At 45.6% G+C, this 18,744-nt stretch overlaps 1 protein-coding gene across 8 annotated transcripts in view; it reads left to right on the top strand.

Moving 5' to 3' along the window:
• The window catches only part of DCLK2 (doublecortin like kinase 2), a 155,594-nt gene extending 137,478 nt beyond the window's left edge, over window positions 1-18,116 (top strand). For 4 of the 8 annotated variants that reach the window (XM_040472616.1, XM_040472610.1, XM_040472600.1 and 1 more), the window contains 6 exons: window positions 1,029-1,162; window positions 1,563-1,640; window positions 7,428-7,524; window positions 8,155-8,235; window positions 9,395-9,511; window positions 14,813-18,116. In XM_040472616.1, coding sequence (XP_040328550.1) covers window positions 1,029-1,162; window positions 1,563-1,640; window positions 7,428-7,524; window positions 8,155-8,235; window positions 9,395-9,511; window positions 14,813-15,040 — 735 coding nt within the window. In that variant the 3' untranslated portion in view covers window positions 15,041-18,116. Of the gene's footprint in view, window positions 1-1,028; window positions 1,163-1,562; window positions 1,641-7,427; window positions 7,525-8,154; window positions 8,236-9,394; window positions 9,512-11,804; window positions 11,886-12,441; window positions 12,525-13,378; window positions 13,392-14,812 lie in introns of all 8 variants that reach the window. The other 4 variants (XR_005789405.1, XR_005789404.1, XM_040472637.1 and 1 more) reach the window with 3 other exon arrangements.
• Window positions 18,117-18,744: the final 628 nt, after the last annotated feature.

The raw sequence follows: 18,744 nt of genomic DNA, 5'->3' as shown, positions 1-18,744 counted from the left end.
AGCACGCACGTCTTCACCAGCATTGTTAAACTGTTTCCAGTATAATTAGTTGATTTCATCAGCCAGTCCTTCCAGGAAAAGGAAGGAGCCTTCACTGAGCCCTGCTCTGAGCTTGGTCTCTTGATACCACCCCTGTGAGTTAGGGACTAGTCTCATCCCACTTCACAGGTGAAGAACATGCACAGGGTGGTTTTTGAAGGTCACTCAACCAGAAAATGGCAGAGGTTATTCAGGCTCAGGCTGTTTGATCCCAAAGTTTACTTTCTTTCCAAACTTCCAAAGTTTTTCATTATGTGATATTTATATTCATCATTGACTGTTCAGAGAACAAGTCTTGATTTTATTTTCTAAACATGACTGAGATTAAAGTCATGGTGCAGATAATAGACTCTCCCACCCTCCACCTTCCCAGGAGGGGTGTGGAGGACACAGTCCAGGAGGGTTAACTCCAGGACAGTTAATAAACACCATTTCGGAGTCTCTCAAGTACTTCACACTCAGTGAAGATGTAGTCAAGTTCCGTTCCCTGCTGTCTAGGCCACACTGGGTAAGCAGCTACCTACACCCCTAACTGCCGTGGCAGCATGCACACATATTCATTATACTCCTAGATAAGGAACTTTTTTAAAAAGTTATTTATTTATTTTGACAGAGAGAGAGAGAAAGAATCCCAAGCAAGCTCTGTACTGTCTGCACAGAGCCCCACACGGCTCAAAATCACGAACCATGAGATCATGCCCTGAGCTGAAGTTGGACACTTAACCAACTGAGCCACCCAGATGCCCCAAGATAAGGAACTTTGTACATAGATGGAAGATACTGTCTTCTGTATTTCACACAATCATGTAAAATGTCCAAAGAAAACTTAGAACTTTAGAGCATCAGAAGTAAACAATGGTATTATTATCAACAAGGAGAGATTTTTTTTTAACTTATTAATCAACGTTGTTTCTATCTAGTTCCAAGGGCCCCTTTGGAATCATTGAGAAAAGAAACTACTTCTGATTATTGGCTGGTTTCTGTTCCAGGTGTGTGAATATCCTGATGGAACCAAGTCCTTGAAGCTGGGAGACTTTGGTCTGGCCACTGTGGTGGAAGGCCCTTTATACACAGTCTGTGGCACACCAACTTATGTGGCTCCAGAAATAATTGCTGAAACCGGGTAAGACTCCTGGTGGCTTTGGTTAGTACTTGAATTTTGGTGGAAAAAGGTGTGTTTTGCTGCTCCGGCTGCTGTGTGTTCACACTTCTCCTGGGAAGGTGGAGGGTGGGAGAGTCTATTGCCTGCACCATGACTTTAATCTCAGGAACTGAGGTGTGTGCTTCTGTGTCCAGGAGAAGCCAGTCTTGGAAATATGGCAACAGTTCCCAATATTGTGGTTAGCTCCGGAGAAGAGTAGATGTCCCTGTCCAAAGGGCAGTTAATTCCTTTGTGTGAAATGAGTGGTTTGACACAGAGGAAGCCCTTCGTCATAACAAACAAAGGCAACTACTCCAGTAATTTGGAGGGTTCCTGGGAGTCATATCATTATTTCTTCCCTCCACCCACTTTGTTTTCTCAGCTATGGCCTGAAGGTGGATATTTGGGCGGCAGGCGTGATCACATACATACTTCTCTGTGGATTCCCTCCATTCCGAAGGTCAGTGGCTCTTTGAGTAACAATATCTGAATTGTAAACTCTCCCTTTGGTCAGGAAGCAGGCATTCTCATCCTGGCAATCAGGACCAGAATCTGGTCAATAAAAATGTCAGTTAAGGAGTGCCTGGGTGGCTCAGTTGGTTGGGCAGCCGACTTCAGCTCAGGTCATGAACTTTAAAAAAAAAAAAAAAAAAATTTAAAAAAATGTCAGTTAAAAATTATATAAACATACCTTTTACTTTTTTTCTTAATTTACAACCTATTAATGGATATTCCTTGACCACACTTCTGATGTGAGGTCAAGGCCTTTGTTTGGTATATGGTCCTCTGAATTTCTTGTCACTCTTCTGTAAAACACACCAAATCATCCAATGTGTACAATATCCATTCTCAATCTTTTTCAAGTGGAGTGAGATTTAAAGATCTTTATGAAGCAGTCTGATCCTTCTAGGTAAACAAACCTTTTCCCGTTTTTTTTTTTCTTTCAATTTTTTTAATGTTTATTTTTGAGAGCGAGCGAGCAAGCAGAAGTCGGGAGGGGCAGAGAGAGAGGAAGACAGAATCTGAAGCCGACTCCAGGCTCTGCGCTGTCAGCACAGAGCCCAACACGGGGCTCGAACACATGAACTGTGAGATCATGACCTGAGCCGAAGTTGGACACTTAACTGACTGAGCCACTGACGAGCCTCCTTTTCCAGTTCTTAATAGTCATTTCTCCTATTTAATTTGACAGCAGGGTTGTTTTTTTTTTTTTTTAAACAACTCACCTTCCAAAGCTTTCAACCTAGTTCTCATAGAAACAGTGAACTCTTTCTTTTTAAATTAATTCTATCTGTTCACATAATATTTCACATAATATTTAATGAAATTTAAATTAATTCTATATGTTCACATAATATTACAAATACTTTCAGCATAAATAGGCCTGGGAACAAATAGAGACAGATTCTTGGTAATCACATATCTCACCTGGGGCGGTGGGGGGGCAGAGGTGGCCACACACAGGTGTCAGAATGTGTGACAGTGGGCATAGAGCATACCCAGTACCCCAGTACTGTGAACATGAGAGAGTGCAGGGCTTTGGCCACAGGGCCTCTTTTGATCTGTCCTATCTCCCTCTTTGGAGCAAATGAATGACTTGGGAATAGAAGTTCATCTAATGATGCAACTTGGATTTTCTTATGTATCTTCTCGAGCTCTCTTTTCACTTTAATCTCTGTTATTGTTCATTTTACAACTACTGTTGAGTAGCTACTGTGTGCCAGGCACTATTCTAGGTGTCAGGGATCAAATGTAAAGCATATTCTCTGATGTCTTACTTATGGTGTTGTACTTCATCAGTAAGTTCAATACATTTGCTGCCTCTCCCCCAACATTTTATTATAAAGCTTTCAAACCTACAAAAAAAGTTGAAAGATACATCTTTTTTAAATGATAATTTTCAATTGATTTGAACAAGTTTTCTTTTTACTGACATTACAGTAAACACAAGAGTGACACAGAGATGTCAGTTTCTACTTTTGAGAGCCTTATGGTATAAAGACACCCATCACCAGAATATTGATCAAGAAGAATAAATTGAGTATGAGGGTATGCTTATTTCAGGGCTGGAAATCACAAAGGTTAAGTGAAATGTAGAGCATTTGAGTGGGACCTTGTCCTTGTGGCTAGGATTGGGTTTCTGCAGTGGGAAGCTCTTGCCATCTGGCCGTTAAATCATGGTCTTCCTTCAAAGCCATTGCCTAGGTGGGTTACACAGACTATAGGATTACTGCACTATTGGCCAGCTTTTGCTGAACAGTTAACTACTCCAAAGGTTAGAGCTGTCAGTCAGTTCTTTGGATTTATTGGGCAGTTCTTCTGATCTGGGCTGGCTAATTGGGACTTGATGGTTTAGTGAGGCATCACTCACACGCCTGGTAGTTCGCTCAGGGTCAGCTGGGACAACAGATAAGACTTGGTCAAGTGCCTTTCAGCATTCAATGGGCTAACCTTGGTTTCACATGATGGTGGATACAGGATCCCCAAAAGCAGCCAGAGAGGGCAAGTTCCTTTGCTCAACCACTTTCCAAGTGTCCACTTGACACACATTTGCTGATTGATGTCCCATTGACCAAATGAAGTCAAATAGAGTAAATGTGAGAGAAGATTAAGCAGGTATGTACATGGAGTGGAATAATTTGTGGTCATTTTTACGGTTCCATTGTGTTCTGGCTGGTTTTAGTGATGATTTGTTTGGGAAACTAGTTAAGTGAAGGGGGTAGTTTTGTTGCCAAGTGATCATGGGGCCTGTTATAGCAGAGTTTCCATCCTTGGTTAACCCAAGTTGAGATCAGGGGTTATCAGGGATCAGTTTAGAGGAATGTGTGCTCACAACTCCCTCTAGTGTTTCCACATGCCAGTGCAGTCTGTGGGTTTGTTATTTGATTTTGCTTTTTGCTTTTAACCAAAAGCGAGACTGAGACTCAGATTGAACAGTATGTATCTATTGTGACTTGTTTCTCACTGCATGGCAGCTTCTTTGTGGGAACTGGAGGTAAGTATGTGGCTAATTAAAAGCAATAAAGCTACCTTTTGAAAGCTGTTGACTTATATGTTATATTCAGAAGCTGGTCCTACAACCACGGTATTATTGCCTAAGCAAGTCTGATCTTGGGGCCACTGACAAAACATAATATTTGCATGATAATTTTGTTTTTCTGAAACATGCACTTATACCTCCCATAAGCTAAATGTTTAAACATCATTTTGTGAGGTAGCTTACAACATTTTCAAGTTACCTCATCAGACAACTGTTTAACAACTTGGCATTGAAAAGAAGGAATGTGCTCAAACTCCTGTTGCTTTCCAGGTTTTTCTTAATGTACATTTTTAAACTTACAGCACCTTGATCCATGAGCTGTATTGTTCTAAGATTTTAAAGTGCCCTGAACATCTCAGCCCAATTGTGGAAGTATAAATGTGTAAATAAGTCCAGTGTAGATTTAATCAGAGTGGCTTTTACTACGTGACTACTTAGAAGGATAAATTAGCTTTCTGTTCTTCTACTGAGGGAAGCTTGAAATGCTCAAAGTGCTTGCAGTTCACAGCATGGATCCTTTAGGTGACTTCTTATTGCTGGGACCCCCTAGGCTTTTGTTTGTTGACTCAGACTATTTTGCCAAGAACCTAAATAACTTGCTGCAGTTACACTTCCAACTTTTTAGCTGTTTATGAACAAAACAAAAGTCCTGTATGTTAACAAAATATAAGCTATTTGCTATTCCAGGAAAAAAAAAGAAGATGAGTAATAGAGAGGAGTGGCTAAAAGCAACGGTTCTGGAAATGGGTGATTTTTAACATCTTTTTCTGACATTTTCTCCTGGAGAGTTGAGCTGAGTTCAGTCAGTAGGGAAATAACAGTGAAAAAGAAAACATCAGACAACCTAGAAAGAGTTTGTGCAGGCTCATAGAAAAACACTTTCCAGGAGGGCAGTGGGAATCGCTTGCCTTACCTGGTTGTCTGGCCTGACTTTTGCTACTCATTCGATGTGCCTCTTGACCCAGACTTCATGAACTGGCAGATGTCAATTCAGCTGGGCTTGTTGAGATGTCCTGAGTATTCACAAAAGCCCACAGACTCTGCAGGCCTACCTTGGAGATGTTGCAAGAGTGGTTCCAGACCACCGCAATAAAGCAAATACCACAGTAAAAGCAAGTCCAATGAATTTTTTGGTTTCCCAGTACAAATAAAGGTTATGTTCACACTGTACTGTAGTCTGTTAAGCGTGCGGCAGCATTATGTCTAAAAAAACAATGTGCGTATGTTAATTAAGAGATGCTTTACTAAAAAAAAAAAAAAAAAAAATAGTAGAGGTCCCTGGCTGGCTCAGTTAGTGGGGCATGGGACTCTTGATCTCAGGGTTGTGAGTTTAAGCCCCAGGCTGGGCATGGAGCCTATTTAAAAATAATAATTAATAATAATAACAGTAAAATAAAAAGTACTTTATTGCTAAAAAATGCTGTCATTTGAGCTTTAGTGAGTTGTAATCAAGGATCACAAATCACCATAACTAACAGATTAATGATGAAACAGTTTGAAATATTGCGAGAATTACCAAAATGTAACAGATGCAAAGTGAGCAGATGCTGTTGGAAAATGGTACTGATGGACATGCTCCCTGCAGCATTGCCACAAACCTTCACCTTGTAAAAAAAGAGTACAATTATCTGCAAAGTACAGTAAAGGGAAGCAGAAATAAAACGAAGTTTGCCTGTCCTCTTTTTCATTAAAGGTGTAGGGTAGTCACATCACACAGCCCCAGAATTTGTCCCTAGGCACTGCCCCAAATGACCTGTTTCTGTGGACACCACACTTGCTCACTCTGGGAGAGCAGTTAGCATGACTAGTCTTATGTCTAGAAGGCCGGGTGGGGTCTCATGTGAGTCCTCTGCACAGCAGGCTGCAGGGGCCCTGTTGGCAACTCCAAGGCAGATGGTGCACACTGAGACTGGACTTCCACTCCTGGATTTTCATCTTGACTCCAGCGGCTTACCCTGAGGTTTCCACTAGGGCTTTGTAATGAGTGGCCTAGAAGGCTAATGATTTTGTTTTCGCTCAGCCGTTGATGCACCCACCAAGTAAGGGGGAGGTGGGGCTCTGTGGCTGTGGCTCTGTGTTCCAGGAGACGGTGACATCCAGCTTCCCGAATGTTTCCCAGCACTGTTTTTACGTTTCTGTGTACCTTCCCTCAAAAGTCAAGGCATTATGTTTCAGTAGGCACCAGCTGTATGTGCAGGAGCACCTCTGAGGGTAGCACAGTTAGGTATGGCTGAGGAAGGGTGCCCACCCTGGGAGGGCAGCAACATCACTTCACCTCAGTCTGTGTGGTTCTAGTCGCTCTTCTTGGATGGGCTCTTTTTTTTTTTTTTTTTTTTTGCAGATTGAGCTTAAGTGAAAGTCAGGTTCCAATGGGGAGCTAATTATGTCATGAATATTTTATCCAGATTCTGGACTCCTTATGACTCTTGCATATCTTGGCTTGTTTCACTGCTCTTGGCTCTTTTATTGGAAAAGTAGAAAGAGGAAGGGCAGGGAGAGCTGACTCAGGTTTGTTACTTTTCCACTCTGATCGCCATGAGAGATTAAGTGAGGGCAGATGCCGAGATTGTTTTTTTCTGAAATGAGGATTTACGTTATTTGTGGATTCCATATTTTTCTTGAGTCCTTTTTTTCTTTGGCAGAATATATACATTACCTTTTAACCATTTTTAAATTTACAATTTTTGTTAACATTTACTTATTTTTGAGGGACAGAAACAGTGCAAGTGGGGAGAGGGGCAGAGGGAGACACAGAATCTGAAGCAGGCTCCAGGCTCTGAGCTGCCAGGGCAGGGCCCAATGCGGGGGCTTGAACTCACTAACTGTGAGATCATGACCTAAGCCAAAATCGGAAGCTTAACGGACTGAGCCACCCAGGTGCCCCTAAATGTACAGTTTTAATGGCATGAAGTACATTCATAGTATTGTGCAGCCATCACCACCGTCCGTCTCCAGAATTACTGCCTTTTCTCAAGCTGAAACAAGTTTCTTGAACCTTGTGTCCTCTCTTTCCCTGATACCCAGGCCTATGGATATGTTCTTTAGCTCATCATCTAAAAGGAAAAAATGTGTCATAACAAATACAATTGAGATATGAAATGCCCAAGCCAAGAGACTGGACTCCTCACCCCATTCTTCCTGTGAGCATTTTGTTGAAAACTGTATGGTAACTTTGCTTTTTCTTCTATTTCTTTGTCACTGACTTAGTGAGAACAATCTCCAGGAAGATCTCTTTGACCAGATCTTGGCTGGGAAGCTGGAGTTTCCAGCCCCCTACTGGGATAACATCACAGACTCAGCAAAGGTACCCATCTGGGTTTGTTTCCATGGGTTACGTTGTGTCAAGGGGCCCTCGTCTGCCGTGTGAGGCTGTTGCAGCTCTTGGAATCGAGCTCCAGGTCTGGCTTGACTTTTAATGTGTTTCTTCTTTAAGTTCATCCCACAGTATAGTCTCTGGAACTCGTAGGCACATTCTGAAGCTGGACTGGCTGTCTTCCCAATTTGCCCCTGCCACCCTCCTGCGTTCCTCTAAGCCCTAAACATGCGTTCTTTCATTTATTTAAGAAATATGTATTGGACACCCATCAGAATGTGGGAATGAGACATACTGACTTGCCAAAAGGAACAATACTGCAGTTTTTACACTGCGGAATGATGATAATAACCAGAACTCTTAGGAGAGAACATCTTGGTTTAATGTAGACCCAGGAGAGACCTTCTCTTCTCTCACACTGGTGCTGCCCTGAGGCAGCCGTGTCTGTGTGATTGCCTGGTAGGGCAGTAGGAATGTAGGTGATAATAGCTTCTAAGGTGAAATGGCTGAGCAGCTGTGTTGGCTGGTTCTTTGAAGTACTTAGTGCAAGCTCAGATATCTGTGTTTATGCTGGAAGTCCCCCACCTCGCCTCCTCTATACTCTTCTTTATTTCGTTCCAGGAATTAATCAGTCAAATGCTTCAGGTAAACGTTGAAGCTCGGTGTACCGCGGGAGAAATCCTGAGCCACCCCTGGGTGTCAGTAAGTACCCACGTTCTCGGGGAAGGAACATCTGTAAGTTCCGTGACCACCAGCCTGCTTCTTCACCGTGGCTTTTGCACATGCAGAGCTCTGCATCCAAGTTCCATGGCAGATGAAATGTCTGTTTTCTCTCATGAGCAAGTAGAATGAAGGTAGCTCTCTGGGAGAAGGCACTTGGCATGAGGATCTCGGAGTATTTGATCCTGCTCTGTGAGTGACCTGGGCAAGTCACTGTCCCTTTCTGGCCCTCACTTTCCTCATCTACAAAATGAAAGGATTGGTTGGGATGCGCTCTCAGGAGCCTTTCAGCTTTTGCCTTCTATACTTATGGGATTTGAGAGTTTTCAGGATTTGCCCAGAGATGAGCATGTTTCAGACGCTGATCCCCATGTCTTTATGGCACATGGTCATAGGAGATCTCCTGCTGAGAGTAAGGAGGCTGAGACATAGTCCCTTCTGGAGCCTAGTACAGGGGGTGTGACGTTGACCAGAGTTCGTCTGGGCTTGGTGGTACCTCTGGGTTTAGGGTAAATGTGATCCATTAAGTGGTGCTGGTGGGAGAGTTTGCATTTACCTTATTCCCAAAGACTCCATGAGAGTGAGGTTAATGTATTTAGCCATGGGCTTTTGCCTGCTTGTGGGGGAGTGGTGGCTCCCTGCACCCCTCCACTATCTCTGTGGGGTCCCACACATCCTGACATGAGGGTTCAGCCTCTCTGGGTCCTGCCAAGTGACTTAGGTCTTGGACCAAGTATCTGAGATGCCACATTTCTTTATGAGCGATAAAGACTAACAAGTGAATTCTTGATCAAAATAATAAACTCTTCATTAATTTTGGTGTTTCCATGGGAGGGATCTGTACTAAACTCTGTGGGATTTGTGCCTTGGGGACAGAGTCTTAGAAGCCTGAAGAGTGTCTTCCTTCGTGTTCTCAGAGACTGGTGCTCTCTACTTGGCCTGATTGAGGCTTAAGGAGCAAAGGGAATGGCTTGGGGTCTTCCTGAGGACATAGGACTGCTAAACGGCAGTAATTGTTCCCCTAACCTTGTGGTGAAAATCAGTCCTGTTAGGAAGAGATGGTGGGGCGAGGGTGACTATTCAGGAAAAGCCAACGTAGACCTGAGAATCTGAAACCATTGTATTTGATTCTTTTCTGTAGGATGATGCCTCCCAGGAGAATAATATGCAAGCTGAAGTAACAGGTAAACTCAAACAGCACTTTAATAATGCGCTCCCCAAACAGAACAGCACCACCACCGGGGTCTCGGTTATCATGGTAAGTGGAAGGCACTCTGTTCTGCCCTTGGAAAGCTGAAGTGTCGGGCCTGACTGCTCGGTGGACTTTGAGTCTTTAGAAGTGAATAGCTGAGGTTCCCTCACATGGAAGTCCGCACCTTCCATGTTCCTCTTTGCTTTTCAAGATTGTCTTGGCACGTGGAGTGCACCCATCTGGCCGACTCCCAGGCCTCGAGTTCGGGGGTAGGGGGCTGTGCAGGTACTAGCAAGGCCAGCCTGATGGGTCCCGGCACCAAGGAGCCGCTGGCCCCTTCTCCCGGGCTCGGTGCCCTCCCTGGCAGCTGCTTCTGCTCTCCTCTCGGTTTCTCATCCGGAGAGGGCCTCCCAAGCCTGGCTGGGATTTACAGCCTAAGGAAGGAACTCCCTGCCTGTTCAAGGCTTCACAAACACACTGTGTGAGGTAGGAATTATTCTTTGAGACCAGGGGTAAGAAACCGCTAAAGTTAAACAAATTCCTTTAAAAAATTAGTGTTTTGTGGCTTTTAAAAGTACAGAACAATGTAAAAAATATATATTTGTGTTTTTGTTTTCAGGGTTAGAAAGATTTTGAGATGTCAGTAACAATGATCCCCATAATTTTTTTTAGGTCTTCCTTCTTTCAAAATGATTGTAAGGGAATTTATCTAAATGCATAAACACAACAAATAAACAGTGGCATTAAAGTAAGGAAAGAAACGTTAAGGTAAATTTAGCAAAAGAGAAAATAAAGGCAGAAAGAATAAAATTGAACTAGAAGTGCGGTTAGCTCACTCAACACCAGCTGTCCTGGCCTGAGTCCCTGCTGAAGTCGGGCCTGAAGCCCAGCAGTGAGCATGTCCCCTCCTGTTGTGGCACCAACACTGGGGGCCATGACCTCTGTTCTGCCCATACCGCTCACACGATCTGGGAGCAGGTGAGGGGTTGCCTTCTCCAGGACCTGGGGTGGCTTTGGAATCAGACTTTCTAAGGGGACAGGTGCCTGAGTTGTTAGCGGCTTGGCCACCCCTGACAGCCCCCTGGGAACCTGACAGCCAGTGATGGGCTGTCTCTACATTTCCAGCTTTCTTATCTCAGGACAAGCATCTCACCCTCTGGAAAGGTTCAACTTGTTTTCTACCCAACTAGAAGGAAAGCGGTTGCTTACTCTCTGGCACATTGTAGTCTAGGAACCTTTACTCAAGAAGATTCTGGGTCCATATAGAAGCTGGAAGGAAACCCTTCCCCGCCCCCCACCCCCACCCCCACCACGGAGAATACAGAACACTGTGGTATGTTTTGTTGGGTATCCACCACCTTAGCCCCACTAATGGTCTGCCGTTCCCCTTTCTCCCCCTGGAGCGGCTGCATTTACCTGGAAGCCCTCTGTATGTCCTCAGAACTCCTTTACTCCTTCCCTGCTAGAAAGCGTGCTCTCACACTGCTTCCCTCCCTCAGACAAGGCCTGACCTTGCAGACTCGGTCTTTTGACATGTTGCAGGACATTGGGGTGCTCTGTGCCAAAGTAATGAGAAGGCCTCTTGAGTTGTGGTTTTCCTAACATTTTAGCAGCGTTCTGCTGAAAGCCCGGGAAAGTCAGAGTTGTCACAGAGTTACAGCTTAAACACTTTGAAAAGAACCATCTTGATTGACTCAACAGCATGAGAACATTTTTAAGCGATTCACCTACAAGAGCAGGCACTGATGGATGGGACGGATGGCAAATTACAGACGGGTTGCATGGACACCATAAGGCTTCTGCAAAATTTAGAGGAAATAAAACAGAAAATTGGCACACTTGACACATAATGAAGAATCTTAAGAATGTTTTTTAGGATCAAAATTTAATAGCTAGGTTAATTAAGCTTCAGAGTCTCCTAGAAGAAGGACCTTTAATGGGACTGTGCCCAGGGCTTAGGAGAGTTCTGCTGTCGTTGCCTGGGTCACCTGTGGACTCAGCGCCCACACAGGAATCATGGGCCGACGCCTGTGGCCCACTAAAGCTCTGGAATGACCCAGCCCTTTACCTTATGGCCCAATATAGGCTCTGTTCTGGATAATGACATTTAGAGCCTCTCAGACAGAAGCTGTATCTTCCGGCTTACAAATGATAGTTTCCCATTTGCTATGAAGGAGATCAGTAGTCAAATTTCAAGCCCCTTAGCTTTAACTGGATGGTTGTATGAGTGAACAACCTTTATTATATCTGTAATCCCAGTGGTGGTTGTGCAAGTGGTGTTTTTATGTGTGTGTTCAGTTGATTTTGAGCATGTTGGCAGGGTCCCATCTAACCTCATGTTCCCTACACAACTCTGCAGGTTGTTAGGTCTGAGGAGCTGCTGAGTGGCATTGTCACATTCAGTACCTACAGGAGAAATCAGTAAAGCTTGTCTCTGGAGGTACCAATTCTCAATGGCCAAAAAGCTGGCCTGTGAATTCGGGGCTTGTTCCCCAAAGCAGTGGCAAGAAGGCCTCCATGGGGATGCCATGCTAATCCTCACCCAACTGAGGACCTGGCCTGGGGCATGGTTGTGTGGGGGCAGCTGGTGGTGCTTCTGTGTTGTCATCCTCATCACCGCTACTATGTGTCTGTGTGTCCTGCCCTTGGGAACAGTTTTAAGTGTTTTTTTATATTAAGAGCAATTAACCACAAATGACTCTCCCTGGTATTCATACGTTCTCATAAGTAGAGTATGTGAGGGTAACCTCATTCCCTGCAGATACAAAGAGAAGTGGAAATAATAGTGTATCAGTGCTCTAAGGTCGAATCATCAGATAACTGTCCTGTGACCCATACAACCTTACTGTCTGTTGTCGCTCCTGGCATTCTCTCCGCCTTGGCCCCCCACCCCAAAGTCAGTGCCTGAGGCTCCCGTGAGAAAATTATAGGATAGGAATGAAAATAACAGCAAAAGAAAGTAAAGTTGATGCTATTGTCTGCATTTTATTTGACAGTTTGATTTGACAGTTTGAGAGACACTTCAGAGTTTCACTCTTAACCCAGTTGAGACTATGGGGGATCCTGAAGCAGAATTCTGGTATTCAAACATGCTGTGCTTAATCAGAGCAACTTCTAATTTGCAGCCCGTCTTAAATCTGCATGCTTGTCTCAGACTTTCTGACACCAGCGTCCAGCTCTTAGCTTCTTATCGGTGCGGGTCTCCTGTACGTACTGACATCCTTCTCAGCCAGCAAAGCGTACCCTTGGAAAACTTTATCTTAAAACTTTACAGCTTGCCCCACTGCCTGTCATCCCAGATCAAGAGCTGGCGAGTGCATAGCAGGAGGACGCCAGCAGCTCTCCTGCTCAGTGCTGTTTTTCACTTGGTGAAAAAGCAACTTTTTGTGAACAACAGCAAAGGACAAGTAACTCTGTGAAGGCTTTTGTTCTCTTTCTCCAGCTACGTGTCCAAAGATACATTTTTATCAGTAAGACAGGTGTGGAGCCTTTGGGATAAGAGAAGAGATTTATATTGGATTAGGCTTTGGTTTAAGACAGGCCTGTGGTTCTGAATAGCACTTGCATTTTCTTTGACTTGTCACTTGGTATAGTTAAAGGACAGTGCCTCTGCGGGGCAGGCTCCTTGTTTATCCCCCAGGGGGCACATCCCAGCCTCAGGGACGAGGCCATCTTGTGGCAGGAAAGGGAATTACAAGAAACCCTCATTTGCTGCATCTTGTAGCCAACTTGAGAAAGGATGAATTCACACGGAGGGCTTTCCCCCTCAGAGGGGATGATGTTTCTTTCAGGGGGAAATTTGGGAATGATTTGGGTTTAATTTGAGATAGACAAAACTGTTTCAGTCATGTTGCTTCTGTTTAAAGTAAGTCTAGTTTCTGTCCCTGCTTTCTCCTGCCTCTCCCGCCGCCTGCATTGCTTCCCTCTGACTAGGTCCAAGGCAATGGTATGTACTAACCGCACCGCAATGCTTTGTTCCGCTGCACACACATGGTCTCCTGACAGGAACAGAAGAGGAGCAATAACTGGGGAGTTACTGTCTCTGCTGCCCAGGCGGGGCTCTGTGGTAGAACCAAGTGAATGCTGCCTCTCCCCATTTTCAGAGTGTTCACTGAGGCGTGGCTTGGCCTCCTCTCATACTAGGAACTTGGAAGCTTGTTAAAGAGCAATGCTAAGCTTCTGAGGGGGCTTTGCCACAGTTACCTGCTCCCCAGGTAATTGAAATTGTCCTTGGAAATTGCTGGCTATTCAGCGTGAGCTTGGAAAGGCCTGTGGAGAACCCTGTTTTACAGCTGACACCAAGCCAGCCAGCCACACAAGTCCGTCTTAAAAGGTGCTGTTCATTCAGATCTTCTCCAGACCTTTTTTTTTTTTTTTTTTTTTTTAAGAAATAAAGAATCTGTACTACATTTCCCCTCAGGGTAGTTAGATTACAAAACACCTCCTGATTGTTGTGCCTTTGAGCTAAAGGTGCCTGAGAACTGAAAGCACATTTGGAAACCCAGTGAGATGACAGCTCAGCTGGGTCTCACTGGACAAGCAAGGAAATGTTCAAACTGAGTCAGAGGAGAAAAGATTAGGTCTTCCCTCCCAGTGTAAGGTCAGAAAAGCAAGGTGATTTCCTCATGTTTGTGGCTGTTTCTGTGCTCCTTGAAGAGCTGAGCAGATTAAAAACTTCAGGGGTGAAGCACCTGGCTGGCTTATTGGGTAGAACACGCGACTTGATCTCAGGGTCATGAGTTCAAGCCCCATGTTGGGCATGGAGCTTACTTAAAAAAACAAACTTGGGGTATAACAAGATAAAACTGTCCAGAAAGACCAGAGAGCAGGTCAGGTGACCATGCAGGATGTCAAAAGGGGTAATGGTGCACGATCAGATTGCAGGACTTTTGTAGATTATGCAGACACTTGGGTTGTGAAGGGATTACTTATTTATATGACATGTGAGTAACTTTTCAACCTGTGATGAAGAACTTGCCTTAGAAAAGCTGTCAAAGCCCTAGTGTTCTTGTAGGGTTTGCTCATTGTCACAGGATTCTTCTGGGCTCCAGATCTGGGCATGGGAAGAAGCACTCAGAACTCAGGCAAGCTCAGAGCCAGAAAATAATTGCCTCAGGCTGCCATCCAGGGCCAGCTGACACTGAGCCAGGAGCAGGGGCCAACTGTGGCTGACCGCCTGGGGGGTTGGGGAGAAGGTATCCTCAGCCGTTGCTTTTCTCTTAGGCTTCTATTGGAAGAGAAGCTCGATGTTATTTCTCCTCTTCTGTTTCTGAGCCCTGTGCATGCTCTTGTGCGCTCCTGTCGTGGTAGCTATGACCCAAGCCCGGGCCGGGCTAATGTGTTGTTTCTCCACTGGTTTCTCCTTAGAACACGGCTCTAGATAAGGAGGGGCAGATTTTCTGCAGCAAGCACTGTCAGGGCAGCAGCCGACCGGGGATGGAGCCGACCTCTCCAGTCCCTCCCTCAGCTGAGGAGCCCCCCGTGTCCGCACCGGCAGACCTGGCCCCCGCCCCTCCAGAGTCTCCCACACCCCCTTGTCCTCCTGCTGCCGAAAGCTGCGAGCGGGCAGGGACCTGGCGCCGCCACCGCGACTGACCCCGGGCGGACAGGCTGGAGCCCACTGCGGCTGGAAAGCCCCTCTTGTTGGGCCGCGGCCCTCTCCTTGAAGAGCCTTTCTCTGCTGACTGCTGTTGGGAAGTTTGCTGGCACCTCTGAGGGCTGCCAGGATCCAGGAGCTCGATGCCAGGGATTTGCTTCTTTTCATAATCTGGGCTCTGCCCGCCGGTTCCTGGAGGTGTCCTATGCAGTGTTAGCTGCCGTGACAGATATTCGGAGCGGCTCGTTTTAAATTGTTTTCAGTTCAGTGGACATTTTTGCAGTGTCACCAGGAGAATGTGCAACTTTTATCTGGGATTTAATGCATTTTTATAGAAACACTTTGGATGAATCAAGCTCTCTCCCTATTTAAGTAAACTCGGAGCGTTCCTTTTTTTCTTACGAACAATTTAGAACTGCATTTGTCCCTTTGTGGGTGTCCTGTGAGAGGTGGCGTAGCACCTTCCTCTGCCAAGGGGGTTCGGAGGACTGGCGTTCTGATGGAAGAAGTGAGCACCCGAGAGGACAGTCTGGTCATCGGACACTAATTCAGACTTTGAAAAGTGGTTCCAGGTGCCCGAGGAAGCAGTCCACCGTTAGCCTGGGGCGCTGGGCTCACCTAAGACAACACTGGATATTTATTTGTATACAGACCACAGGGGAATGTCACTTTCTTCCCTAGACAGTGTGCTCTCCCCCAACTCTTCCCACATATGTATTAGGAGACGTTAATGGAGTCGTCCTTTGGGCTTTTTCATGAAAGGCGTGGCGCATGCGGCAACCCCCCCCTGGGCCAAGTGGTTTCTTCTCAGCAAGCCGGCTTCTAGCAGAGCACGGTAAACTAGGCATCTGACTAGCCACCGCAGTCTCTTTCATCATCTGCTTGTCATCTGGAGCTGGCCGGAAACAACTGAGGAAACATAGCCCGAGGCACAGTCAGGACCGGGGCAGGAAGGTGCTCCACAAACATCCTCTGTTATTAACCTTCTGGAAGGCTGCTGGCAGTTTTTCCTTTTTTCCCCCACTACCCTGCCCTTTTTAATAATTGTACATAATCAATGTATTTGTTTTACCTGCTCATCTTCTAAACTGGGGGGCCCTGTAGTTCATTCTCATTGTTAGACTTTTGCCTCTTATAAGTGTACCCAACCTGCAATAAACCCTTCTTGAGGAAAAAAGTGATGGGGGTGGGCAAAGGATTGTGTGGTGGTGTTTTGCAAAGGATGTGTGATCAAAGCACACTTCCTTGGCCTAGGTTCCATGTCCTTTTATGAAGTTTTGGGTGAGGAGTGGGGAGGGAGAATGATGCTTGGGAAGAACACATGAAAATGCATCTTGGTCAAAGTGTATTTGCTAACAGGTGCACACACCTGCAACAAAAGCTCAGGAATAAATAGGGATTGTTAATGTATGGCAGAGGAATCTTATGGAGCCAATGGCAGGAAGGTCAGGCTTCACAGGAAATAGGAAGCAGGGCAGCTGTTCCCCAGTCTCCTTCTGTCTGTCACTGTCTCTGACACCGAGACTGTGCATTCTCCTGTCTCTGCTGCTCTGGGTGCATTTTGGCTCTTGGTTCTGTTCTCTCATAACTCCTGCTTGCCTGTACCTCTGATGTAGCCCGGTGCTGCTCTGTCCCCAACTTCTCAAGGCTGTCCAACTCCAGGCCTTGAGACCATCTGCTTCCACTCTGGATCTCTTAATTCACATTGCTGAAGGAATGAGACTATCTGACTGGCCCTTCTCCCTGGGCTGGTGCTGACCCATGATTCAATCCAGCGGCTGGTTACAAAATGCAGATTTTGCCTCCTGGGCCTACAAAGGCAGCAGGTATAGGCTTCAGGAGGAGGGCAGTTTCAAAAAAGCTGTAATGTATAGGTCTAGAACATTTTGCTTGTCTCTGGCCTCGCTAATGAGTTAAAGAGCAAGCTTTTTCATGGCTCCCAGTGGAGATATTTTTGTTAATGAAAGAGAAGAGCTAATGTAAAGGAAAGAGAACATGGAAATAGTGATGGAGCATGGCCTCTGGCAGTGATCAGAGCCTGAAACCGGGGTCCCTCTCTGGAACGAGGTTAAAAGGCATTTGCTGACCACTTCAAGTATTTGCCAGGGAAGTGCTGGTCACTGGTGATAAGACGAAGGAGTGTCTTCTGGACAGCACGTGCTCCCATCCTCTGTGTCACCCTCAGATGGCCTGGGACATGGTGGGGGAGGATGGCCTAGAGACACGAAGTAGCATGAGCAGGTGGGGCAGCACAGCCTAGCAGCTCTCCTGTAATTACGTGAATCCCACAAACACCTGGAGAAACGATGAGTGGCAGTGAAGGGGCAAACCAAGCCGTTGACCGTAACAATGCAAGTCACAGAATTGGTGGGAGACAGAGTCACCGTGCAGTTTTAGGTTCTTCCATCTCCAAAGCTGTGCTCTTTGGAGGAACCCTGTCCCACGGGGACAAATCAAGGCCCGGGTGTGAATGGTCATCTAAGTAATGATCCTAAATAAAGGCCCTGACACCACAAGCAAACTGTTCATTTGCCCATGTGTTTAGAAAACATTTGTTGAGCTCTTCTTCTGTTCTCAGAGTCCAAATTCAATACAGGGATGTAATTGCTAGGTTCCTCTGTTCCTGCACAGTGAGAATGGCATGTACTTGTTTGATGTTCATTCCCTTACTCCAGCAGGGGATCTGTGTCTAAAGGATTTGACCTGTGAAGGGGTAGAAAAAGGGAAGTGGTGACCTGCTGAAGCCACCGTGGGGTGCCTGCTGGGCTCAGCAACTGCCCAGGGGTCAGGGAGTGCGTGTCTCTCTTTTCAAAAAGGTTGCTGTGTTATGGAAGAATATGGAATACATGGATTAAAAACATTCGGTAAAGCTTCCAGAATATTTTCATGGATACAACTGTGAAATGTGAATTTGAAAATAAGATCGTTGAGAGCAGACCGTACGGGACAGGAAAGGGAGCTAATGATGTTGGTGGGGAAAGACCTGTGGAGCAGCGTTGCCCCCTGGAAACACAGTGTAAGCTGCCTCATTTAACATTTTCTGGTGCCACATTAAAAAGGAATGGGTGAAATTAATTTTGTAGCATATTTTATTTAACCTAGCGTGTCTACAGTATTATTTCCACATGTAACCAAAGTAAAAAAAAAAAAATCTTTGAGATTTTTTTTTTTTTAATCTTTGAAATCTAGTGTGTGTTGACAGGCACAGCACATCTTGGTTTGGACCTGGCACCTGTTGAGTGTTTCACAGCCCATGTGGCTCCACCGGCCACACTGGATCGCGCCGCTCGAGAGAAAAGCCCCAGACAGCTCTCGGTCTTTGTTCCCGTTCTTTTTTTGTTTTGTTTTTGCATATGATGTGAACGACCATCTAGAAAGAATGCTTATCCATGTTCTAAGTGGGATGGGCTGGATTTCAAATTCTCTCAGCAGGTGAGAACACTGATCCGAACCTGTGGCGTGAAATCAGAGCATGAAGCCCCTGCCATTCTGTTGCCTGAGGCCTTGATGTCCACGACTTCATGGGAAAGACCCGAGAGCGGAGAACTTCAGTGGTCACCATTCATTAGGTGCCGACAGAGCTGCTGAAATGTCAGAACCTTAAACTGTGTTGTGAGAAGTCTGTGCAAATTGTGGGCAGCATGAGCCGAGCCCTCGTGTGTGTGTGTGTGTGTGTGTGTGTGTGTGTGTGTGTGTGTGTGTG

This window comes from Herpailurus yagouaroundi, unplaced genomic scaffold, assembly GCF_014898765.1.
Source record: "Herpailurus yagouaroundi ecotype Mexico unplaced genomic scaffold, PumYag 28, whole genome shotgun sequence".
Taxonomy (NCBI): Eukaryota; Metazoa; Chordata; class Mammalia; order Carnivora; family Felidae; genus Herpailurus; species Herpailurus yagouaroundi.
This window is presented reverse-complemented; position numbering and strand designations above follow the sequence as displayed.